Source organism: Anser anser (genome assembly GCF_964211835.1).
Source record: "Anser anser genome assembly, chromosome: 17".
Taxonomy (NCBI): Eukaryota; Metazoa; Chordata; class Aves; order Anseriformes; family Anatidae; genus Anser; species Anser anser.
Genome location: NC_139738.1, coordinates 98,277 through 124,008, shown reverse-complemented (window position 1 = coordinate 124,008; position 25,732 = coordinate 98,277). Strand labels below are relative to the sequence as shown.

General features: G+C 40.0%; 1 protein-coding gene across 26 annotated transcripts in view; it reads left to right on the top strand.

Moving 5' to 3' along the window:
* The window catches only part of SLC45A1 (solute carrier family 45 member 1), a 71,034-nt gene that overhangs the window by 21,622 nt on the left and 23,680 nt on the right, over window positions 1-25,732 (top strand). For 6 of the 26 annotated variants that reach the window (XR_014573306.1, XM_083802730.1, XM_083802728.1 and 3 more), the window contains 3 exons: window positions 53-152; window positions 19,132-19,193; window positions 19,781-19,866. The exons of 1 other annotated variant lie outside the window; for it this stretch is intronic. Coding sequence is in view for 9 of the 25 variants with exons in the window: in XM_083802730.1 (XP_083658856.1) it covers window positions 83-152; window positions 19,132-19,193; window positions 19,781-19,866 (218 nt within the window). In the remaining 16 variants the exon portion in view is untranslated. Of the gene's footprint in view, window positions 1-52; window positions 153-19,131; window positions 19,194-19,594; window positions 19,867-22,550; window positions 22,662-24,066; window positions 24,149-25,732 lie in introns of those variants that run through there. 19 more of the 26 variants (XM_083802717.1, XM_083802725.1, XM_083802719.1 and 16 more) reach the window with 11 other exon arrangements.

Sequence of the window (25,732 nt, the reverse complement as noted above, 5' to 3'; positions counted from 1 at the left end):
TGTCATGGACCGCTTGTATGTTCTTGCACCTTCTTCCTTTGAATTTCTGCAGGTGGTCTGGTGCTGCTTTCCACACTTTTGTATGGGAGCAGATGGGCAGCGTAGAGTGAAACATTGTGTGCGTTCCAAAAGTAAACGTGAGAGCAGTGTGGGTGAGTAGACTCTGTCCTAGTCTTGACTGCAAGTGCAGCAGATCCGTCTGGGAGTGAATCCAAGCCAGTCTTGGTCTCTAGCACCACACAGTGGTGCGCAGGACTCAGTGTGTTGGAGCTACCTTAAGCTCTCTCTTTCCGGGTCATTCATTTGAACCTAATGCTCTGGGCTACCAGTTGCATACGAACCATAAATCCTAAGAGACAGCTTTCCTAGAATCAGTTTCACATCTGAGGAGCTGATCGACAAGATGGTTGGTATTTTTTTGTCATAACTTGTACTTTGACTCATGTTGCGTCTTTTCAGCTAATTTTGCCCTCAGCTGCAAACATGCCTATGAGGGTACAAAGTTACATTTGAAAGGTATTGCTAATCCCTTATATGTGGCTGCAATTGTAGCAGCTACCTTTTAAAACAGGCATTCTCTAGTGGTTCATGCCAAAAAAGTGTAATCAGATTTGGCTAACAGATTTTGTTAAACACCAGGTATTATCAAGAGGATCAGTTTACTGCCGTCACGCTGTGGTTACTAAAGATGGTTAAAAATGTAGTGCTGTGCATGAATTAGTGTAAATATCAGAATTTAGAGCACTATGTTCTTGTGCTGAGATTCACAAACGTATTTTTTACAATCTGAAAGTTTATTCAAGAGTAGTTTTAGTATGATTTGGTCATGCCAGGGGCCACATTAGCCTCTTGATGGATTATGACAGATAAAGCTTCCCTTCCTGCTGATAAGAAATAATCCCCATATAAAAACTAATAGAGTCTGTTTTATAGTCGCGCCCAAGTACATCTAGTCTCTTCTGGGAATGCATGAGTAATGAAGTGAATTTCTCAGCACATGGCATATCTGTGACTGAGGAAGAGCCTTTTGTTTCCAGATTACACCCACATATCGTCACGAACCATTTACTCTAAAGCAAAGGCATTAAGACGGAACAGGAGTAAAGTTCTAGGGAATATGAAATTTACTTTTAGCTTGCTTAGAATGTGCATTGCAGAAAATGACTGTAGTGTATGAATTATATGTTGTCTGGGTGATGTTCAATCTTACGGCAGTACTTAGCATCTAGAAAGCAAGTTAACACTGCTATTGCTTTAGTCATGCTCAGGTAAGATCATGAGGGTGGAAAAAACCCAAGCTCGTGACATGCCTAGAAGACCTTTATAGGTATAGCTTCAGTTTTAACATTATTTTGCCATATTCTTTGCTAGCTATTAACAAATGGTAGATAACTTTCATCCTTGTAATCAATAGTTTTGGATCTTAACGTTTATAAGCATAACGATTTAGAGTTTTTGTTTACTGTAATAACATCAGCAAACTATTCCTTGGATTCAATTGTGCAGTAATAGGCTGTTGGGAATATGTTCATAATGTGTAAAAGTAAAGGTGGCCACTGATACAGTGTATACATTTGTCATCAGTGACCTAAGCCTCACCTCTCTCCCTCTTACAGCATCTCTCTAACTGTAATAAGCTTATAACATAGTTTGTGTCACAAAGCAGTCAGTCTTAGAAATAGTTTTGGTCTTGTAGGAAGCCTACTGTTAGACTGTAAAGCCCATATAGCTGGTCTGGAATACAAATCACTTCTCAGTTCTCTGACTCCCTACCAGTGGTGGATAGTCTTACGAGTTACAAATAACTGCTTAGGAATCGCCTTGAGGGCTGTAAAGGAAGACCTATGGCATTCATTTTCATGCCAATGCCTTTCTTCAACTGCGTCAATACATTAATACATCATAATTGAAGGAAAAGGGACTTTGGGGGAAACATCTGTGATCTCTGTGACCCAAGGAAAGAGGTAGAGTAGAAGTGGCATAAAACATGGAAAGAAGACTGTGGAAGGGCCCTTGACAGGCACGTAGTTTGAATACAGGGCCCTGGTATCAGTAAAATCCATAGTAGCCTAAAGAGGACTTAGGATAGAGACTTGTGATGTTTGTGACTTAACTCTGAAGAGCAGCGTGAAATGAGGAGATAGGAGATCAGCTGAGGATTTGTAATGCCATAACCCAAATGTCAACCTTCAAAGTTTCTTCAGGGTTTGTTAGAACAAAAATTCTCAATTGCTTCATGGAGGTATAGCCATTGCTTGCAGATCACAGAAATTGCTGCCTTTTATCTTACACTTTTCAGCTTCTGCTTGGATGAAGGCTAAAATGATTTAAATAATTCCCTGAGATAGTTATTTTGTGAAAGTACTGAACGGAGTATAATCTTGATAAAATTTGAAATGAGAGACTAGATGTCTATAGATATTCAGACATCTTTTACAGTATGTAGAAAGATTTTGCAAGGAGCATGTATACAATTTAAGAGTACAAAGCAGTTATTTGTTGGCTAATGCATTCAATTGTAGCTAGGACTAATGAGCCACTAGACCAAGTGTTTGTCATCGTTTTGGCTCGGACAGAGTTAATTTTCTTTGTAGAGGCTCACACAATGCTGTGGTTTGGATTTTTGATTAAAATTGTGATGATAACACCGATGTTTTTAGTTGTTGCAGAGCAGTACTTACACAGAGCCAAGGACTTTTCTGCTTCGTGTGCTGCCTTGCTGGTGGTATACAAGAAGCTGGTAGGGTACACAGCTGACCCAGACTGGCTAAAGAAATACTCCATACCATATGATGTCTTGATCAACAATAAAAGCTGGAGTAAAGAAAGAGGAAGCGGGGGCGGGGGGGGAGGCATTTTGAATGATGACATTTGTCTTCCCAAGAAATAGCTGTGTGATGAGTCCTGCTTTCCTGGAAGTGTCTGAACACCTACCTACCTGTCTGTCGGTGGGAAGCAGTGAATGAATTCCTTGTTTTGCTTTGCTTTGCACATGCAGGTTTTGCTTTACCTAGCAAACTGTATCTCAACCCATGAGTTTTCTCACTTTCACCTGTCAGATTTTCTTCCCCATGCCACCTGGGGAGAGTGAGTGAGTGGCTGTATGTTGCTTAGTTGCCTGCTGGGGTTAAACCACAACAGTGGTGATTTATTTCTTATGAGGCACTCGGTGAGTCCCTGTGGCCTAGGCAGGAGCAGGCAGGCAGTCTGCCATCAGGCAGGATGGGAATGGTTTGTGTGTGCTCCTTGAAACAGGCTGGTGATGGTTCATGTTGTTGGAATTAGATGATCTTTAAGGTCCCTTCCAACCCAAATTTTTGTTTTCTTTTTCAACATACCTATGCTGTATTAAATTAGGTTTTGCATTACAGCCTGAATTACTACGCTGAGTGTTACAGAGGGATAGAAGTGTCCTTACTGTACTCTTCATTTTAATGTAGTCTGCACCACCAAATGAGCACTCTGTGCTCTGCAGAAGTGGAGTTTTTTCAAGCTCTATGCAAAATACATTTGATGTTTGTTCTGTTCTGCTGCTGCTGAATGTTTTCAATTTTCCCTTCCAAGGAGGTTCTAGAGATGAGGAGCAGTGTCCTACTAGAGGACAGCCCACTTACCTCAGTGAGGCTCTTCTAAATAATTTTTTCCTGCTTGTTTGCATGAGACCGAGTCATTATGATTTACTTGGTGCGATCAAGCTGTAATGATTCAGCTCCAAAAAGCTGTAGGTACAGTCAGCCAAATGAAACACACAAGTAGACATAAGTATCTAAAGCAGGGAGCTTGGCTTTTTGATTTTTTTAAGAACAAATATGATGGTAAGTTCTTAAAACAAAACAAGCAAACAAAACAAACCACTGCGGTTATTTCTATTCAAATTCTGTGTTATCCATGAGACTGAACAGTGTGTTAATTCTTAAGTAACATGGCAGTTGTCCAATGTTCCGAGAGAGAAATCTATCTGACAGATTTGGTGTGTGTGAGAGATCTTTTCTGACTCAATCTGAAGGAAAATTAGATATCTTTAATGCTGTATGTGATCTTAGGGTGACACTATGCATACAATGTCAATTCTAAGTCCATTTGCATTATTTGTGTGATAGAAGGTCAGTACCTTTTTTACATAATATGAAATTACAAATATCGTACAGTAATAGCCCTTTTGTATCTGTTTCCCATTTTGTAAAATGGATTAATTCAGTGGAATTAAAACTGAATACAATGTTATTTTTAAGGCACACTGTATTGTATTATCCATTTGTGAGTATCGGTGGCGGTATTTCAGTCTCCAAACAGCTTAAAATGCTGTTTGAATAGGACATTACAGGGTTACAAGGTAGTTTGTATCCCATGTTTTCTTTGCTCATGTGGTTATATTGACTTGGGAATGAAAAAAACAAACAAAACAGCAAAAACCTGAGCTTTGCCTCATTGCCTAGAGGAGTCCTACTTGTATGGGTTGCTGTGATTTACAAAGGTCAAATCCAGTGATAAGGAGAGTACTTGTGGCCAGAATACCTGACCCAGGCATGTCCTGGTCAGTTTTGTGACGGAGATTTCTGAGTTGTGTCCAAGGCTCTTTAGTGCGTCACTGAGTTATGTGCCTAGCTGGTTATAGGCTGGGTAGTCCTCAACAAGTCTGTGTTTTTCCAGGCATATGCCTAATCCTGTTGCTGTCTTAGGTCAATGGTAGATTTTTATGTATTTATTTTTTTTAGCTTCTTTAATGATACCAAGACTTGAATACACATTTGCAGTGTCAGAAGGGTGTACAGGTTGATTTCCAGTTTGAATCGGGCTCCCATGCTTTTAACCAGCTCCAGAACAAGTATTGCTTCCTTCATATGTAAAAAGCTCTGAACTCTGAAGGTGGAAGGTTTGATTAATGTGTCTGCTCAGTCAGCAATGTTTTGTTTTTCTGTTTGGGTTTTTGCTTTGTTTTTGCTCAGTTTTGGGATTTCCCTGTGTCTGCAGGAAAAGGTTCTATTTTGTGGTTTTGAAATTATGGTCTTTGAAGAAGATGAAATTTCCCAGACTGTAGAGGCAGCAGCCTCTTAGAGTCCTATGGTCACTGATTTATCTGTGAACTGCATGTTGTGCTTAGGAAGAGACAGAGAAGGATGGATTTGCCTGTCCAAGTAAAGAGTTCTGCTTTGGAGCAGGTTGTCTCAGTTTTCTTGGTAGTCACTGAAGAGAAACGAGTGTTGCAGGGGTATGACTCATCTCATCCAAGGCTGTGTCCCAATAACTGTCTGGCTGTGCAGATCATCAGAAACAATGTGGTCAAAGTTTCATCAGAGCAACATTCATGCCGGGGCTAAATATTTCACATTTATTTTACCACAGAACTCAATTAGCTGAAACTTACATGATTTCTATTTGACGTATGCATATTCCTCTTGAAAATAATATCTTTATTACTGCTGTGTATCTTTCCACTGGCTAAATTGAGTGTTTTTTTTTTTTCCTCTCCATGTTGCTAGTTGAACAGGGGGAGAAAATATGTGTGGATTAAGAGGTGTTTTATTTTTGTTTTTAACAGATTAGGTGGCTGAGTGAATTTGGCTTTCCAAGTGAATATATAACTTCTCAACTCAGTGCAAAACCACAGCTTGTCTATTCCTAACAAGTCAAGAATAACAGTCCTTTTCATATTAAACAGTTGTTCTTATTTTACTTTCAGGCTGGCAAACGAGGCTTCTGAAGCACTCTGAATTTGAGTAGGGTCTTCACTATTTCAAGTAGAGAGAAGTTTTTTGTTGCAGGAAGTTCTGCACACTTACAACTTGATCTTTGCTATAGCTGTCATTTTCAAGTGTGCCAAAAAGGCTAGTCTTTAAGGATAGTTTCAAGAGATTACTTTTTATCCATTAACCAGTTTTGGTGAACAAATGTTGGCAATATTACTCCTTTAGGATCTTGGTAGATCTTCAGACTTAGGTTTCCTCTAGGGAATGAAACCAGAGTGGAAGAATTGCTAGTGTTAACGTGCTACCTTGTGTCTGTTTCCTGGAGGAAGGGGGAAAAAAAAAAAAAGGAAAGTAGTAGCCTCCCACTGGAATCTTGGTCTGAGGTAAATAGTTAAATGACAGGTTCTTTGTTCTGCAGTGGGGCCTCTCTGACCTTCCACTTCCTGTTGAGTTGTGAAATGAAAAAGTAAACATTTAATTGAATGTGGCAGGCTGAGGCAGTTGGCCTTATTGTAGAAGAAATGTCAGTCCCTTTTATCTCTGCATAAATTCTCTTTACTGGCAGCGCTAATAGAGCTACAGTGGAAGAAAGGCAAGCCTTTAATTTGGTGAGTCCTAAGTTTAGGCAAAATAAAGGTAGTATGCGTCTTGGTCCCTGGAAGTGTTGTGTGTGCAGCAGGGTTGTTGAGGATTGCCCACAGTCAGATTCCTTTAAAAAGTATTTTGCTTGTAGCATAGGAAATCATTTTGCAATACTGAACTCTTCAAAGCTGCCATGGAGCTTGGTGGGAGTGGTTGGATATGGCACAATTTTTTGTACTGATGTCTTGGTTCCAGAGTGGAATTGCTGAGAGGTGTTCCTTGTACAAACACAAGAAATTCTTCAAACTAGTTTCCTTGAGCTCACAGCACTGCCATGACTGTGCATTTCGTGCTGAGGTAGGCCTCTTTAAAAGGTTCTCAGCATAAATAAAACCGCAAGTTTGGTGTCCCTACCCATGGCAAGGGGGGTGGATTTAGATGATCTTTAAGGTCGCTTCCAAACCAAACCGTTCTATGATTTTGAAATGCTATAAATTTACCTGAACTTACTGTTCATCCGACTCAGATAGTAGGTAGTCCATTTACTTCTTCCATGCTTAGCAGCGCATACTATCCTTCAACTGTGCTTTGTGATGACCTTTCATAATGTTGAAGCCTGCATAATCTTCTGCTGCAGAAGGCTTGGATAGTGCTCATGTACTACCAGTGACCCTTGCATATTTCCAGTTATAGTTAATAAGAACGTCTTGTCATGCCTTTAAAATAATGTCTGCTGTATCTGTAAGTAAATGTTACAAGTAGAAAGAGACAGTCTAGAAATGAATTAATTTTAATGCTAGTTCTGCCCATCTGATAAGTCTCCTGCACGACTTTATTACAGGCTTTTTTATTTTAAAACAGGTTCATAAGTAGATTGCTTTAAAGAGTTTACATGTCAGTAAGGATGGTACTCAGTGTTTAATATTGCACTTACGTTTATAGGGAGTTTTTGCTTTCTCCTCTTGTTTATGCTCGAATTACAAGTGTCAGTCTTCTTTGACTTCCCATAATTAATTTCATAGTAAGGCCAAGTCAAATCCACCTTTGCAATGCTATTGCTTTCATAGAATATTGGTTTTCTGAAAATAAAGTTTTAGCTGCATGAACACTTATTTGCCTTGTATCCATCTCTCAGTCCCCAGCAACAAAGAGGTTCCCCCATTCTGAGTGTCCTGCCTTGATGTTGATGCTGGGGGCTCCTTGGCTAAAAAAAAAAAAAAGCTCACATTTCTAGCTCTTTGTGTTGAGGACAAGCCTGAGGAAGTCTTAGTAATGCAGGAGTTTTTCAGTCTTACAAAGCAGAAGTCCAAGTTCTCTATTTAATTTTTAAACCTTTTCTTCTGTACAGTGTCTGCATATTTAGTCTGTTCAGTCAGAGTTGTCTTGTGAGGTACTTCAGTTTGTTTTTATTATTGTTTTCATATACAGTGGGGAAAAAAGGTAGTGTTGTCTATACAGGTGCAGGGCCTCCCTGTCCCTTTCAATTATCTGCTGGTTTTCTGCTTGCTTTAGTTCTCAATTCATCTTATTCAAGTATCTTATTAGTATACTTGTAGTCTCTCTACAGATGTTTTTGCCAATATATCTTTGCAATGACATCTCTTGCTGAAATTGGTCTGACAGAAGATCCTTCCCTTAAAAAGTTAAGGGAGTTAGGACCAATGATGTCTACATATTATGCCATCTATCCCATTGAGCTCCAGCTACAAACTGTCATCACTGGATTATCCCTGAAATTCAGTGCTTCTGTCATTTATGCAGAATTTGAATATTTCTGGGGAAATGTCATGGGGGGGGGAATGGTGTGTGCACAGCTGACTGCTGAGACCTGCCATTTTGTGAAAGGGAAAGGCTTTGGACTCCCTTCCTAGATTCACTTCCTCTGAGACTGTGTCCTAGACTGTCTTCACAAGTATGTATTTCCCAAGCTGTCTTGTAGGAGGACTTTTAACTATCATATACTTTGTTCTTCCAAGTTCCTAGCCTGGCAAGGCAAGCTTTCCAGTTCTCTGTGAAGAAAAATTAATGGCTTTAAAACTGACACTTCTATTTTTTCAAATGCATTGTGCCTCTGTTTATTCTTCCAGCACCACCCTATGTAAATGAGTTCCCGTTAGTCACACAATTTTTTTTAGTAATCTGGTATGCAGTGGTATATTCTCAGTTGAGGGTTCACTGATTATTGCACCTTCATGTTCCTAATGTCATTGTACATCAGTGCTTTGTCAGATGGGCATCTATAAGCTGCCTAGGAGAGAGAAAGTTCTTATGGCTTCTGTTTTGTGAGGCTCTATTTGAACAAGGATGAACTTCAAGAGCTGAAGTTCTTTTCTTCTGTAGTTGAGAAAGCAGTCTGGAATTAGTTAGCTCTTACTGAAAGTCATATTCTTTAAGGTTCATTGCCGTCTTGCACTTGCCACCACTGTAGCTGCTATACTGAGCTCTCATAATTTTTTTATTACTGCCTGTGAGTAAATCTTCTAAATGGACTTCTTAGACTGTTGCTCAATAGATTTTGATAGGTATATTAAGAAGGGACTATGCAAAAAATAGTATAGCGTATACAAATCATACTTATTACTTCTGCTCTATTGCTTAAAATGGACCAATATATTGTTTTGAGAGAGTCTAAACATCTGGACTTTCTGAGCTGTCCAGTTCCTAGTAGTGAATGATACAGCCTAAGGCTGGCTTTGCTGGAAGCACAGACAGGACAAGCCACTCTTGCATGCTTTCCTTCATTGCAGCAAGCCGAATAATTCCTGAATTAGAATTTCATCAGGGTTGGGCATGCATTGAAGTCCTATCTTGGTTTCGCTTGTGTGGATAAAGGAGTATGAGTGGAGTTGGTATTGTCAATGAACACCAGGTGCTTCTTCTATTCTAGTCATTTAAAACTATTTTAAGTTTATGCAAGTGAGTTGCTGTGCCCTCTTTTATTTTTAAACCATACTTGAAATAATGGAGAAGCTGTTTACTAGAAGCAATGAAACCAGATAGAACAGTATCTTGTACTTTTATATATTACATGACAAATTTAGCCATGTGTATTTGCCTCACTTTCTGCTTCCATTTTATTTTTGTCTCTGCAATTGTACCAACTTTTTTCCTGTGCTTTCCAAGGTTTCTTCCCTAATAATATAACTTACAGGTAGATTAGAACAGCTTTCCCACCTGTATTGCTGTATTTGGGCTATTTGTAAGCAGAAAATGTTTTTCAAAGTCTGGGTAAAAATGAGTGAATGGACTTCAGGGGCTAGAATATTAGTAAGGAATCACTTCACATGGAGGTATTGAAAAAGTTTTGTCCATTTGTGCCATTGGGGAAATAGGCTGTTTGCTGCTCATGCTAGTCATTATATGAATGCTGTATGGAATTGCCCATCTCTGTGTGTCCCTCTTGGGCATCTGAAGCACTGGAAGTTGTGCTCAGTGTCTTTGTTCACATGTTCTTTCCCTTCTTGTTCCTAAGAGACACTGTCTGCTTTAGTCTTTCATCTCCATAAGATTATTTTAACTTCTCAGTGTTTAATGGAAGACTGTGCAGATGGATTACATAAAAACTATTGTTCTACGGAATCACTTAGGTTGGAAGAGACCTTCAAGATCACCTAGTACAGCCTCTGACCTAACACTAACAAGTCCTCCACTAAACCATATCACTAAGCTCTACATCTGAACATCTTTTAAATTCCTCCAGGGATGGTGACTCCACCACTTCCCTGGGCAGCCCATTCCAATGCCTAACAGCCCTTTCGGTAAACACGTTTTTCCTAATATCCAATCTAAACCTCCCCTGGTGCAACTTTAGCCCATTCCCCCTCGTCCTACCACCGGGCACATGGGAGAGTAGACAGACCAGCGCCCACCTCGCTACAGCCTCCTTTAAGGTACCTGTAGAGGGCGATAAGGTCGCCCCTGAGCCTCCTCTTCTCCAGGCTGAACAACCCCAGCTCCCTCAGCCGCTCCTCATAAGACTTGTTCTCCAGACCCCTCACCAGCTTTGTTGCCCTTCTCTGGACACGCTCGAGCACCTCGATGTCCTCCTTGTAGTGAGGGGCCCAAAACTGAACACAGCACTTGAGGTGCAGCCTCACCAGAGCCGAGTAGAGGGGGACAATCACTTCGCTAGTCCTGCTGTCCACACTATTTCTGATACAAGCCAGGATAGTGTTGGCCTTCTTGGCCACCTGAGCACACTGCTGGCTCATATTCAGCTGCCTATCAACCAGTATTCCCAGGTCCTTCTCTGCCAGGCAGCTTTCCAACCACTCATCTCCCAGCCTGTAGCGCTGCTTGGGATTGTTGTGCCCCAGGTGCAGGACCCAGCACTTGGCCTTGTTGAACTTCATACAGTTGGCCTCAGCCCATCGGTCCAGCCTATCCAGATCCTCCTGCAGAGCCTTCCTACCCTCGAGCGGATCAACACGTGTGCTTAACTTGGTGTCGTCTGCGAACTTACTGAGGGTGCACTCAATCCCCTCATCCAGATCATTTATAAAGATACTGAAGAGCTCTTTCAGTCTTGGGAAGGCTGATTGGTGACCTGTTGGCAAGCAAAATGCAGTTCTTTCCAAGAAGCAAAATTTATGATCCCTTCTGCTAGCTTAAATTCATTCAGTCCTTCTGGAGTTATTCCAACCCTTAGTTTTCAGACTTGAAACAAAACATTGGCATTGGTTTGGTTAGCCCTGTATTGAGAAGGGGAGTTTTAAAGTTGTTGTTGTTTAAAGTTTAAAGTTTTAAAGTTAATGAATACTTTTCTGCTTCTATAAATAAAAGAGCTTCGTAGGATTGATTCCAGATTTTTTTAGATATACCTTAGCATTTCTGTTGTCCTTTTGAATTATCTCCAACTTTTCCAGGAAAACTGCAGGGAAATTGTCAGTATCAAAGATTGAATACATATATAGAGGTACAATGGGGGGGAAAAAAATACCACCGCCACCACCAAAGGGTTTTCTCTGAAGAAAAATAATTCATTTACTTGTTGTTTATGGTTTTTAAACTTGAAGGCACAGTATTTAAAAAAAAAAAAAGAAAAGAAAAATGTAGTGCTAGTGTTTCCTACTGTGAGGCTTTTTTGTCATGGAATTTGTAAACTGTGTCTAGGCTTCTTCCTGAGCATTTTGTCCAGCTCACACTCACTCCTTTCCTTTAGAAATGACTGTGTAAAACTTTAGGTCTCTGTGGTGTCAAATCATAGCAGAATATAACATTGATCTTCACCAGATTTAAATTCTAAGATTTTTCTTTTCAGGATCCGCTTGTCAGATAAGTTTCGTTAAATATAAAAGTTAGTTCTGTAGAAGGTTGACTAACATGTGTTTGTTTTGCTTTCAAAGCAAAGTTGTAGAAACCTTTTGGAATCTGAAAACATAAGGGCAGGACATGACACAGACAAAAATCATAGGCTGCCCAAGAACCTCAGAATAGTACAGAGATGCTGGGGAGAGAGCAGGTTTTGGGACAGGGGAAGGAGATTTGGACAGCAGGGCAGCACAACTGGAGAGGAAAAGAGGAAATGAAAGACAGAGACTGTCCTCTTGCTCCTCTTGTCCTTGAGATCGCATATCGTATGCACAAACCCAGACATCTTTCAGCCTATGAAATTTGAAGCCTGTTTTTACTCCTCCTATTATTCATCGTTTCAGTCATTTATGTGTATCCTATCTCTCAGCAGAAACAGCTACTCTGTGCTGCCCCAAGGATCTCTGCTTTACTTTTTGTGAAGTGTTAACAAAGCTATTTCCTTATTCTGTCTCCAGAAGCTCTGAAGGAGTAGCAATTAAAACTTACTACTGGAGGTTTTATGCAAGCTTAAAATGTGCCTTACTGTCATGAAACTTTCACAGCAGGTACCAGACTTAAAAGTGAGACATAGACTGCTGAATCTGTAACTCGGGCTTTAAGGGAAACATTGTGTTTTTGGGAGTAGGCTTTTATGCTAGACACTATCCAAAGATGTCCAGAGATGTCAATGCTACCTGAATTTTAATGAGACGAAAACAATAGGATGTCAGTGAAGGGAAGAAAAAGTTAGTTTCTATTTTCTCTTGTTAACGGGGGGCAGAATTTCTACTAGAAATGAGAGCTCAGGTTGTGTGAGGCAAATTTTTTTCTTAATAAATAATATTCCTGTAAATAAAATCTTCTGCCTTATCACACTACCTGTTTAATATTTTTGTCCTAATATTTTCTTTCAAATAAATAGAAATCTTAGCAGATATGGTACAGTGTTTAGTTCTATGTAACTTTTGTATTATGAGCATTACTTAGAAAATAGTTCCTGAAAAAGGAAAAGACTTTAGTTGTCGGAATATCCTGTTTCTTGTTCTTTGAGATTGCTTTTTAGATGGGTGTTTAAGCATTTGCTAAGGACAAATACTAGTTCCATCTATCTCAGTTTCTACCAAATTGAAGAGAAATGGTGTCTCTACAAATATTTTCACATACATTTTGGAACATTAGTTGTTTTGCAAGACTTTGAGTTTAATCTTGTCTAGTTTATATCTCCATGTTTTTCGTATCAGCTATATGGCCTCTGTGTGTTATTTCATGGTAGTCTGTTGTGACAGGAAGCAGAGAAGAATTTTATTTGCGTGGGTTGAGGACAGCAGAAAACCTTAAGTCTGCCCAAAGTGAATTTAAACCTAGGTTCTGCTAGATCTGCTGCTCACAGAACTGCTTTCTTGCTTTCTTTAATAGGTCAGTAAACTCGGTTTTCTACTAAAATGACAGCATAACGAGCTGAGCAGTCATAAAATACCCGTGCATTTCCATATTAAGTGCCACAAATGTCCTTAAGGGAGTTGTATTGCAGTCAGCAGATCTTTTCTCATCTCCCCAGCATTCAGTAACCTGTGTTCTTACCAGATACGCTGTGTGTGTTTCTAGCTGAGGGGGTTGCACTTCAGTCAGGCCATGTGAAATAGTCACCTGGGTAAAATGCCTTTTTCAGTTAGTGTCAGTTAATTACAAAGCCATTTATCTGTTAAGTGAGTTCACAGCTCTTGCAGGCTGGCTGCTGTACACAGGTGTACTATGCTTAAAATGTCTGTAATGATAAATAAAGAGTCACAGTGACTTGGTTAAAACCATTTTTGTCTTACCTTCCTACAGTACAATAAATCTTTATGTATTGTACGCAAGGATTTTAGCTGTTAACTTTTTCTAGTCATCTAGACAAAAAAAGTGACATATCCCCAAACAGCAAAATGAAAAAAAAGTTTGTTGGGATGCTGGATACCTGCCTCTTCAGGGGAAGTCTGGCAATTACATGTATGCAGAACTTCAGGACTTTATTCTGCAAGTTCAGAGCATGATGCTAACAAGCTGCATTTGTACTGTACTATTGTTATCCAAACTTTATGGGACTGAGCCTGAGTGAAAAGCTCTGAAAGTTATAGTCGACATGTTCCAGTAGGAACTCTCTGTCAGAATGTACATTTTAGTAGTCTTTCCCATGTGCTGTGCACGTGTTTCTCATGTTCAAAGATTATGCTTTGCTAGAGCTGGTTTCATCTGTGATGTGGTATCGGCCTGCCGCTGGTAACTGTTCTCTGAATAGTACATATGCAGTAGCTCTTAGGGCAGTCATATATGTTGACTGAAAAAGGTGGTATTCTGGGGTTTGTGGAGAGATTTCTACCACAAGTTTGTAATCAGAAAAGTAATAGTCATCTAAGTCCCTGCATGTAATTCTCTTCTAATCCATAAAAAGGAATTCCAAGATACGTAAAAAATCACCACTGTCATAAATGTTCCGTCTTTTGAGCATTAACTTTTAAAAATGTGTGTAGGAAATATTGGCATAGAATCACAGAATGGCTTGTGTTGGAATGGACCTTAAAAATCATTTTGTATCAATGCCTTACCATGGGCAGGGATACCTCCCACTCACACCAGGTTGCTCAAAGCCCCATCCAGTCTGGCCTTGAACACTTACAGGGAGGGGCAATCCACAACTTTTCTGAGCAACCTGTTCCAGTGCCTCACCATCTTCAGAGTAAAGAGTTTCTTCTGAATATCTAATCTAAATCTACTCTATTTCAGTTTAAAACCAGCACCCCTTGTCCTGTCACTACATGCCCTTGTAGAAAGTCTCATCTTTCTTATAAGCCCCCTTTTAAGAAGCGGGCACCATGCCTGCTGTACAGATTATGCGTAGTTTGGGAGGCAGGAGTGGTAGGAACTGGAATTTCTGTGAAAGTTATCTATGAATCCGTAGTGTTCACAGGTTTGTGGTAAGTTTGCATATAGTTATGTTCTGACCATAACAATGCAAGTGATTTAGAGCAGCGTTTGGTAGTTTCCGGATACCTGCAAGTAGAAACACGAGTTTTTGAGATTACAGCTTAACATGCCATCCACTGGCTTGTATTTGTTTAAAAAAAAAAAAAGTACACAAATTAATCTCCACCACAAAACAGAAAAATCCAGCAGTTGAGTATGGAACACTAATGTTATGACATTAGCTTGAAAATATAGGAAAATATATAAAAGTTACCACATTTGCTGACATGTAAGAAACATGTAAGAAGTTATTTGTCTGTTGTTACTGCTAAGCAATTTCCTAACAAGTGTATTTGCGTGCTCACCTTTACCCTCTAAGCATCTAGCTTTGGATAGATGAAAGTGGTGTTGTTTTTTTGGGGGGTGGGGGGGAAGGGAGAGGGGGCAGCAGGAGTGGTGCAGTGTTATCTGTTTGTGTATCTTATAGACAGATTCATTTTATTCTTCGGGACAGTGCAGTAATACAAACCCTGCCAACTGGTTTAAAATTGACATCCAGTTTCCAGAGCGAGATAAAAATATACATATATAGTCTGGATTGAATCCAAAGCATCTTTACCTCTGAACTGGTTTAGGCAAGAGAGACGGGGATGTTCCACAGAGCAAAAAACCATGTGATTAAAGACCGTGAACAAACACAGAGTGTATTATTAACAAAACACTAGACCACATTTAATGTTGGGTTTTCTGGCTGTTGACCCATGGAGTTGACTCAAAAAGTTAAGAGACACAAAGGTATGGTCTGTTCTAGCATAACTAATAATCAGAAAAGATTCCCTTGAGCCATCTTCTTGTATGGCAGTTTCAAAAAAACTGTTCATACAGACCCTGCAGTGTATTAATACCACTGTCAGTGGGATTTCCCATTCAGGAACATGTGCTGAGAGAACTTTTTTGGCAATTTCTGCAGAGAGGTTTTTCGTTGATTCATGATTCTCTACATGTACAGAAATTAGACTCCCTGTTATTTCCAGGCTCTTCATGCTGTTGACATCTTCCATTTCACCCTTGCATTCTGACTCACTGGTCAGCCAGTGTCCTTCTGTCCTATCTTGTGGCCCCTTCTGTTTTCTTCTGATACTTCCACATTCTGATCAGCAGCTGCCTAGGCCGTGTTCTGTATGGGCAGACTATGAGTCATGCTGCTTTGTGGCAAGGATGCATAGCGTAGTAAAGGCATGGCGTAGTAAAGGCATGAGATGAAGGGTAAATGGTGTTTGGACACTTCTGGAGCACTTGCCCATCAGTTGACAAGCAATTTTGGTCATAAGCAGGTAGATAAGATGGAGTAGTCTTGGCCTGTTGTGTACAAAGAAGAGAATTGAAAAACCTGGATCTCTTTTTATATTTATTTATTGTTCTGTTGTTTTGTTTTTTTTCTTTGCCTTGCTTATAGCATTGGGATATTCTGTTCCTGAGAATTTGCATGCCTTTGACCCCAGAAAGCCTCAAGAGATCTCAAATCTTTACCATGTAAAAATTTCCTCAGGAAATTCAGTCAAAAGGTCTTGGAACTGCTGTGTCCCATCCTGTCATTTTGCCATCCTGTCAATCTGCATGCCTTTTCCTGAGGGCTGTACTTCTGTTCTTCTCTGTTAGTAGAAGGCTAAGTGCCAGTGAATGTGTGTGAAGCCTGTTGGTGGTTTACAAAAAATGCTTTCTGCCATTTGAGCAGCATGTGGGGATCCTGGGAAAGGGAGCATCACCCATTTGGGTCTGTTTTTCATAGAATGTTACCTTATTGCAAATGCACTTATGTAACCTGGATTTTCCTCTCTAGGATTTCACAAATACTGGCAGTTTTTCTGTCTGTTTTTAACACTTTTAGTCAAACAAAAGATCTAGTTGTAGTCTAACTCCCTTTAGTGTTGAAGGCTCATCATATTTAACGTTTTTTAGCCTGGAGGGAAAGGAGCATTTGATGCTGTGGAAGCAGCGGGTGTCCTGACAGGGAGTATGCTGCTGTTTAAGATGTCAGCTTTTCCTGTAGTGCCCACAGCTTCACTCAGGAAAGTATCTCCTCCCTTGAAAGATGCCAGCTCCCTTCCCCATGCACACTCCTCTCCTCCAGATCCAAAGTAGAAGCCTTTTTTTTCTTTTTTAACACTTCCTCCGTCTTTGTTAACTCTCTTCTTTGTTATTGCTGAAACGGAGATTTCCTGATGCATTTGGAGCATGTTGTTGACTAAAAGGAGAGCTGCTGTGGAGCAGCACGTATCAGAGCTCCAAGGATAGAGCCTGCTGTTTCCTGCCTGAGAGTGTGGGGGTGCAAGTACGAATCACAAACTGCAGAACCAGGAAAGCAGTGACATCAGCACAGTTATTTCTTGGATCACCCTTAACCAGCAGCAGGTCAGCTGGTGGATGGGTTGCAGCCTGAAGTGAAAGGTTATAATTCACCAACCAGCAAATAGATCCAAAAGCGAATATCTGCGTTTTGCCAGCATCTTGTATTGTCTCTGTGAAAAATGGTATTCAATTGCAGGTAATTGGTAGTGCCTCAGTTTCCTGTGGCTTCCTATGTATTCCTGTTAGGTCAGCTCAACTGCTTTATAAACATGGAAATGTGCTTAAAATCCAATGAGCTTGCAACATGAAAGAACTTACAATGGTACTAGATTTCAAACACCAGACCTACGAGGCTTTCTACCAAGCTGCATTAAGCAACAAAGCCTTGCCAGCAGGTTCAGAGAGATCACCCACCCACCCACCAAGATGAACCCACCACCAAGATGATAAAGGGACTGGAGCACCACTCCTGTGAGGAGAGGCTGAGAGTTGGGACTGTTCCTCTTGGAGAAGAGGAGGCGAGAAGAGGAGGCTCATGGAGGACCTTATCACCTTTGCACCTAGACGGAGGGTGCAAAGAGGATGAAGCCAGGTTCTCTGTAGTGGTGCCCAGTGCCAGGATAAGAGGTGAACTGGAACACAAGAGGTTCTGTCTAAACATCAGGAAGTGCTTCTGTACTGTGTGGATGATGGGTTAGGGTTAGTCACCCGTTTCTGCATGATTTGCATGATATAATCTCAAAGAATGGAATAGAAACACATTTCATATGTAAAATAATTATCAAGTTTGTCCAGAATGTTCTATCTTTTATGTTGAAGTTCTAGAGACTTTTCTATAAGTAAGGTGGAGTAAAAAGGCAAAATTACCATCCTAAATGCTGTTTTCTGATTGTGTCCCAAATACATTAAGCTATCTTGTTTCTTTAACATGAATGTTTTGGAATTAAAATTGCTTTTGCATTCAGTTCTGTAACTGCTTATGTCAGTGTTTCCTTTGCCACTAGAGAAGTTATACCTGAAGTCCATAACTCACAATTTGTTTTGTCTCTTCATCTTTCCTCGCAGGGTCTCCCAAGTTCTTCCTGACTCTTAGAAGTATTAATGTATTTTAGTAAACAATTTTCCATGGTGCAGACTTGCATGTATTTTAGCTGTTTCATGGCTATTGTCTCCAAATACTTGAGAGATAATTCTGCACCAGTATCGAATTGCACTGCTACTTTGTTTTACAGCCCCACATTCTCCCCACCCCATCTTTCCCTGGCTCAGTGTTCATCTATGAACAAAACTATGCAACCTTTGATACAGGTGCTCTGATCAGTCAATGGCTGTGGTGCATCTTTGACCAAATGCAGAGTCCCTGAGCATTTCTTAGGGCCGTTGGTGAAAATCTTGATGCCTGAGGCATCCTGGGAAGCTAAACCAGTTTGGCAGGGATGTGATGGCGTGGTCTGCCAGGCAGTGCGTAAGTAGCAGCTGCTTGCTCTTGGAATGACCTCCCTTTTTCTCCGGAAAGTGAGTCTCTTCTCCCCTGTTTCGGACTGATGTAGAGCTCTTCGTCCTGTGTTGTCCTGTTTTGGTTTCGGACTGATGTAGAGCTCTTCGTCCTGTGTTGTCCTGTTTTGTATTCTTAGAGACTAGCTTTCTCTCAGACCTGTGAAGTTTCCTTATAGTTTAATGACTTGCAGAAGTTGAGTGTCAACAATTAGATCTAACATTTCAGGACTCTGGACTGCTGATTCAGAGATATTTCAACTTTGGTACTGATATCAATCTGAGTTGAGAATATACATCATCTTGCAGTTCTGAGCAGAAGTAACTATGAGAAATATTTACCTTTTCTGTATTACTGTTGGCAGATTTTACCCTGTTTATATAGTAATGGCAATCCAATAATTACAGATGTTTTATAGATTGCTATGTTTGTTTTTATTCTAATATATTTAAATAATTTTGATCATCTTTGCTGGAAACTTTTCCATCACTTATTCTTACTTCCATCATCTATTTCCTAGCCGATTATGTATAGCGGCTGCTATTTTCAATCTCCTTTCTGGCCTTCATTAAGCTTGAATTCCCAACATTGTCAATGCCATACAAAGGACAAGTATTTTCAAATTAAATTATTCTCTTTTGAACTAGCTTGACTTATAGGATCCAGTCAAGAAAGTATGTATCTTAACTATAACTTTTGATCACTGGAGATGCATCTTTTCCTGCCACAGGTATAGTTGGCAGCACAAGGTTTGCCTATGAACCTTTGTTTCTTGTTTTTCAGGTCAAAGGAATATACAGTCAGACTTTGCATGGCATGAGGCCGAAACAGGATTTTCTAGCAGGGTGAGTACTTGCAGAATCAGCAGGTTGATGATTTCTAATGACCAAGAATTCCAGAGACACTGCTTCCTAAATAAAAGCAAAGAGGGTCAGTAATCACTGAGTAAATTCTATTTCACTTCTGCCTGTTTAATAGGTGGCTTCAGGGAGGAATTTAGGAAAGGTGCATTGCAGAATGATTTAATGTGAGCTCCTGTGGTAATCGTAAGGAGTACTAAAAGGGAGAGGTTCACAAATGGAGTTTTGAAGGAGCTATTTAAAATGATAATATGGCTAGGGATTTAATGATGGTGTTCAGGAGAAGACCTTAAATAGAGATCATGTACTAAAGGATGTTTTTCTTTTTGAGTACTTACTGTCTTTGACCTAAATTGTAATCTTTTCAATTTTGTGACCATTGCTAGATGTAGACTTTCAATCCCATTTTGGCTTTTTTGCTTCCACATCTGAAGACACATGAGAAGTGCCTCTTTCATGAGTTTTGGATTTTCTGCTTTTTCAGGCCATTTTCATTGAATGGCTGCAGGAAAAGCTAGAAATGACCTTGAGAAGTCAGAGTTCCTCTGTTCTACCTCCATGGCCCATGGCAGGCTCTCCTAACCCTGAACTGCTCTCAAGCATGCTGGCAGATGATCCTAAAAATCTACAGGGATAGAGACTGCTATATCTCCCAAAGGTATTTACAATTCTTTTGAATAGAGGGTTTTGCCCCCTGCCTAACTTAAATCTCCCTTAATGCAATATAGTGATAACTTTTGATTTATTGTTTTGCTTATTGTTTAGAATGGACAGGGAGAACAAATAATTCCCTTTTTTCCCCCTATATATATTGACACCTGTCTCGGGTTGGTTACGCAAACATTTTTCTAGCAGCTATCACTAGTTGTGTGCTTTCTTTGGCTTCTTATATTGCTATGTTCGGCCTATGCAGTGTGTGTGTGATTTGGTGAATCTGGATGTCTGTCTGATTTTAGGGGAAAATATTTGATTTTTCAGACAGCGAGGGTTGCTTAAGTTGGCATACAATACATGAAACATGAAAAGTGTATGTGCAGTCTTGCTGAGTGCCCTCAATAGAGCTCCGCTATAAAGAGTGGAACACTAGTTTGTTTCTCTCTTGTATAGACGGAAACCCCTTCTATGCTTAGAAATAGGCAAGGTTTACATATTTGCATAGGGCTAAGGGATACCTTGTAGTTTTGCTTGCTTTTCATAATTCAGTAATCATTTCATGCAAAATTCAGGTACGTTAAATCAGTCCTGCAGTTTGGATTATCATTTTCAAAATCTAGGTTCACCTTACTTGGGGTTTCCTGTCAAGATACATTTATTGAGATTAGAAGATCAATAGAGCAATTACATATACGCACCATATGTTTGCACCCAGTGCTCTGGAAAAAGATTATTGCAAATTTAATTTTTTGTCACTTTCATCACTGCAATTGAGTATAGCAGGGACCCAGAGAACAACATGAGTAACGTTAATCTGGCAAAAATGTAAATTGTGCATTTGTGTTAGAAGTTCTGTGCTACAAAATGTGGCAAAGTGAAAAGTTCTCTGCAGTTATTTACTGTGACTCCACATTTAAATGTTCTCAAAGACTATGGTGAACCAGTCCCCATTAGTAGCTTTCACAGGAGCAAGACATTCCACACAGATGTGGAAATCTGTACTTATTGTTATGAATAAAGGCAGAGAATGTCACTCCCACATGCTATACTGCATTTGCTTTTGGAGGGCTAAAAGTTGGTGGTGTTTTTTTTTTTTTTTTTTACTTTTAGGTATTTTAGATTATGTATTTAAGAACTGTGATCTATATATTAAGAGGGTTATTTATACTCATTCAAACATGCCAATTACCTTTAAATAGGATGTTATTTTAACATATGATTATTTCTTGAAAATAATTTAAAGCCTAATCCTGAAATTTTGCATACTTGAGTCAATGTTTTTATTATCAGGATCCAAAAGTGTTTTAAGTGATGTAATTTTTAAACTTTACACTTAAAATTTCCAGCAGCACATGACAGGAGTTGAGAAGCTTCACGATAGAGCAGGGAGGGAAAATATATTTATCATAAAAATTACCATATCCCCTCTGACCCCAAATCCCAAACTTACGCTCATCCAGAACACTAAGAATAAAACTTATTTGATTTATACTTACAGCTTTTTCCAAAACTCTTAAAATATCATCTGACGTTCTGGTACAAATGGAACATTGATTTCAACAGAAATTCTATCTAGTTGTTCCCATTCCCTGACCTCTGTCCTGGCTGGCAAAGGGACAATAGTCATAAGTTGTCCATATATTATATACAACTGCACTATTTAATTACTCAGCCAGTGATTTTGTTGTACTCTATATAGCTGACATCACACACAAAATCCATTGTGCTATATATTTTGTCATAGCTTAGTGCTTTTCCCTACAGCCTTTGGGTTATGGATGGAAGTAAAGGATGTGTTGCTCCATTCACGTACTTAGTCATTAAAAGCAAAACTTGAAAGGTTAAAGTTCATGTGCAGTCTAAGAAATTTTTCTGCAGGCCTTGAGTGAAAAGGAAGAATCCTGCTTTGACCCTTATCCCTTCTGCAGGGCTAGCTGAGGGGAAGGCTACTGGTTTGAGTCAGCAGCCTCAGCTTTTTCCAGTCTGGGGTGGGGTGGGGGGGAATCTTGGGATCACTGGTCACAAGGCAGGATGTGTCCTGGAGCAGGTACCAGACCAGAGAGAGAGCAGATTCCCTAGAGATATTGTGAGGCGGATGGTTCCACAAGATCAGATTTGTGTTCCTTTTGGCCAAATTAGGCTTCAGCCTACTTTCAGTGATTTTATTTTCGTGCCTTTAGATTTTTCTTCATGTGAGCTCTGGCTCTGCTGGAAAATGTCTCTTATCTCTCTCATGCCATGAGAAAATTCCTAGTTTATTTATAACCTCTGAGTTCACAACTTAAATGTGGGGCTTTTGTGTTCAATGTACTAAAGAAAGTTAACCCATTTCTTGAAACATTGCTACTTTAATAAAGGTATGTTATCTCAGAATTTGGGCAGAACATGTCATGGTTTACGTGGATTTTCAGGAAGGTAATTGCACACCTCAAATGTAATTCATCCCAAGACTAAGCAGGACATAGCTATAACGTAAACAGAGCCACGTCTCTTATTGTTTCACCTCAATATAAACTTAATTTATTTGGAGTACTTCTGAAACAGCATGGAGATGGTCCTCAAGTCATTCGATCAGCTGTAGCATAATTGAAGCTTGTCTCTGAAGCTTATTTTAATTTATAGCAGAATATTATGTTCTTTTTGCTTGTTGATTGACTAAATAACACAACACAATTGTTATCCGTACAGGAGAACTTGGTTTTGACATGGACACTGGAGGGAGAGTGTTACGAACTCAACTGCTGTTGCTTCATTTTGTATTCCACTGCAACCTACTAGATGACAGAGTGCATGATTAAGGTATATGCTGTTTGCTGCAATAATGATCTTTACTCACCTCTTGACCCCTTGATTTTCTTTAAGGTTCTATACCCTGAAGAATTCCCACTTATTGCAGCATATTTTCTTGATCTTTGCTCATGCTGGTTTCATGAATGATCCTGTATGAAAAATTATTTCCTGTCTCCAGTGAGGATTGTTAGTAAACCTGGTGTTACAGATGTGGGAGAGGCTGTGAAATCACTAGGGAAGGGAATAAATTAGACCCAGATAATACACAGATAAAGGATGTGCAGATCAGGGTCATTTTTCACAGCCCAGCATACATTAATGATTTACCTCCAAAGGAAAAATGCCTGAAAAACAAAAGGAGAAAGTGTATTTACTAATATTGTTTAAAAATAGGCCCCAAAACCAGCATGGTGAATGATGATTATTTTGTCCGAACTCTGACAGTCTTTCTTGCTGTATAGCATGAGATCAGTGTGGTGCAGAAGTAGGAGTCTGGGAAAGCCACTATCCAAACAAATGCTTTAAGCCACCTTCATGGTGTGAGGGAAAGAGGACAAGGGTCAGTATTGATCCAGAGGAAAATGGTGAACAAGTCAGATTTTATGGTCACGGATTGGATTAGTGGTGTTAAATTACTGGTAGGCAGAAGTAGGGACTCTGTTGTAGAGTGCAGAACAAGAACTATTTAGAAAAGAATCATGTCGCATGAATTCATTTGGAGCCAGGCCCTTCCTGCATAGTAGTCGATCTATTACAAACACAGATTTCTCTGGTAACCATGCTTGCTTTGACTGCTATGATACAATTAGTTTCTCATGATCTACATGGTTATGGTACGTGGTGAAGTTGTTTCTGCAGCAGAAGCCATTACTTTCTCATCAAGTCTAAAGGATTAGTTATAAAGCCCAGCAAGTTGTACAGTCCATGTTTATAGCAACCAAACTCTCTGTGCTATGGTCTGTTGATGCATGAGAGATGTGCAGATCCATAATATAAGATCCACTATGCTCCAGGATGATCAACAAGCACCACTTTTATTGGCATCTTTTCCACTTGCCTCTTGGCTGAAGGAAAAAGATAGTATAATGCGCAGTGATGCAGCAGATGTTTCAAAAGCCCTGTCAATAGGGAGATTACCTAAACTAGAGTGTTGTGGAATGCCGGAAATACAAAAATAAATATCCATGTAAGGTTTGAATCTGCTACGAAAGTTTTGGGATTAGATTGCACTGGGGGGGCCTCCTCTGTTACTGTTTTTGACCGCTCTTATGGTTTTACTTGTTGTGTGCCTGTTCTGTACTAAAACAGTAGAGCAAGGAGCAGATCAGTAAAGAAAATACAACTGGAGGATGTATCTGGTTTGCTGTAGAGAAATTGTTTACCTTTGTATTGTTTACTTGCCTCCTATCTTCAGATTTACCATGACCTGCAAGGGAACATTCCTCTACCACAGCCAAGGCATTCAGGTGGAGCTAATTGAGCAATTATATTATCAGGTGATAGAAGTAAAAATCTTGTCAACACATTTGATGGATTAAGCAATCTGACTTGTTTTAGTTTGACTTACTGTTACGTAATAGTTACGTTGCTACATAGGTGCATGCTCTGTGCAAAACAGAGGTAAACAGCTGTTCTAACATATACGTTAGCTGACATGGAGATCATGACTTCAGTTGACTGACCGTAGAAGAAGGTTACAATAGAGGTTTCTGATGATCAGCTTTGAATGTGGGCAGTCCACGTAATATAACTGTCTTCCTTCTAAGAAACTGACCCTTTCTTAGAAATCTTCTGTCAGGGCTTTTAGCTGATGCTGAGCTAACACATGAAAAAATTCTACCAGTGAGAGGTGCATTTCGCCTCTTAAGTATCCATGAAGGAGTGCACGAAGCTAGGCAGTGTCTAAGTGCTGGTGGGTTCATGCAGAATTGCAAAGGCAAGTATATACTTGTGAGGGGTCTGGAGAACAAGTCTTACGAGGAGCGGCTGAGGGAGCTGGGCTTGTTCAGCCTGGAGAAGAGGAGGCTCAGGGGCGACCTCATCGCTCTCTACAGTTACCTGAAAGGAGGCTGTAAAGAGGTGGGGGTTGGTCTGTTCTCCCACGTGCCTGGTGACAGGACGAGGGGAATGGGCGAAAGTTGCGACAGGGGAGTTTTAGGTTGGATGTTAGGAAGTACTTCTTTACCGGAAGGGTTATTAAGCATTGGAACGGGCTGCCCAGGGAGGTGGTGGAGTCACCATCCCTGGAGGTCTTTAAAAGACGTTTAGATGTAGAGCTTAGGGATATGGTTTAGTGGAGTACTTAGTGTTAGGTCGGAGGTTGGACTCGATGATCTTGAGGTCTCTTCCAACCTAGAAATCTGTGATACTGTGATACTGTGAAATCTCAAATATCAAATTTCACCTCTATCCTTTATGGCTGTTCTTTGGCTATGAAGTCTGATCTCTGTATCCCATGGTGAAGACATTGATTTGGTACTTGAAATTTAAATGGGCCTGTATTCCAATGTCTTAGGATGTCCGTTACTCTTTAGGCCAAAAAGATCTCACATTTTATTATCCCAGTATACTTGGATTTTTATTTATTTAAAAAAGAAAGTGTGTGTGAGGACTGGAAGTATTTGTCACTTGGGCTCAGGAAGGGGAAGGTTGTCCAGCATCTTGGAAGGTGTGAAAAGGAGAGCCATGAGAATGGCTCTTTGAAGAAATGTTTGCAGTAATATTGTCCTTCTCCCTGATCGCAAGACGCGCCCCCCCCCCCAAAAAGAGATTTTTTGACTTGACAAGAGATTGGTAAATTAGCTTAGTGTAGAGTGGATGTGAACTAGCTATGTCTTTACTGTTTTTAATAAGAGATTGATTAAATAAGTGCAAAGCTCTTAACCTTTCTGGCTGCAAAGGACCATTAGCCTTGTGGGCTGAAATCTCATACGGCAAAAACATCTTCCATCCATGTTTCCCTCCAGTGATTTGTGTTTGACTAATGCATGTACGCCACAAAGGCATGAATATCCACTACTTCCTTTGGTAGTTTGTGATTGTTGTTCCCTTCTCACTCTTAAAAACATGCATTTTACTTG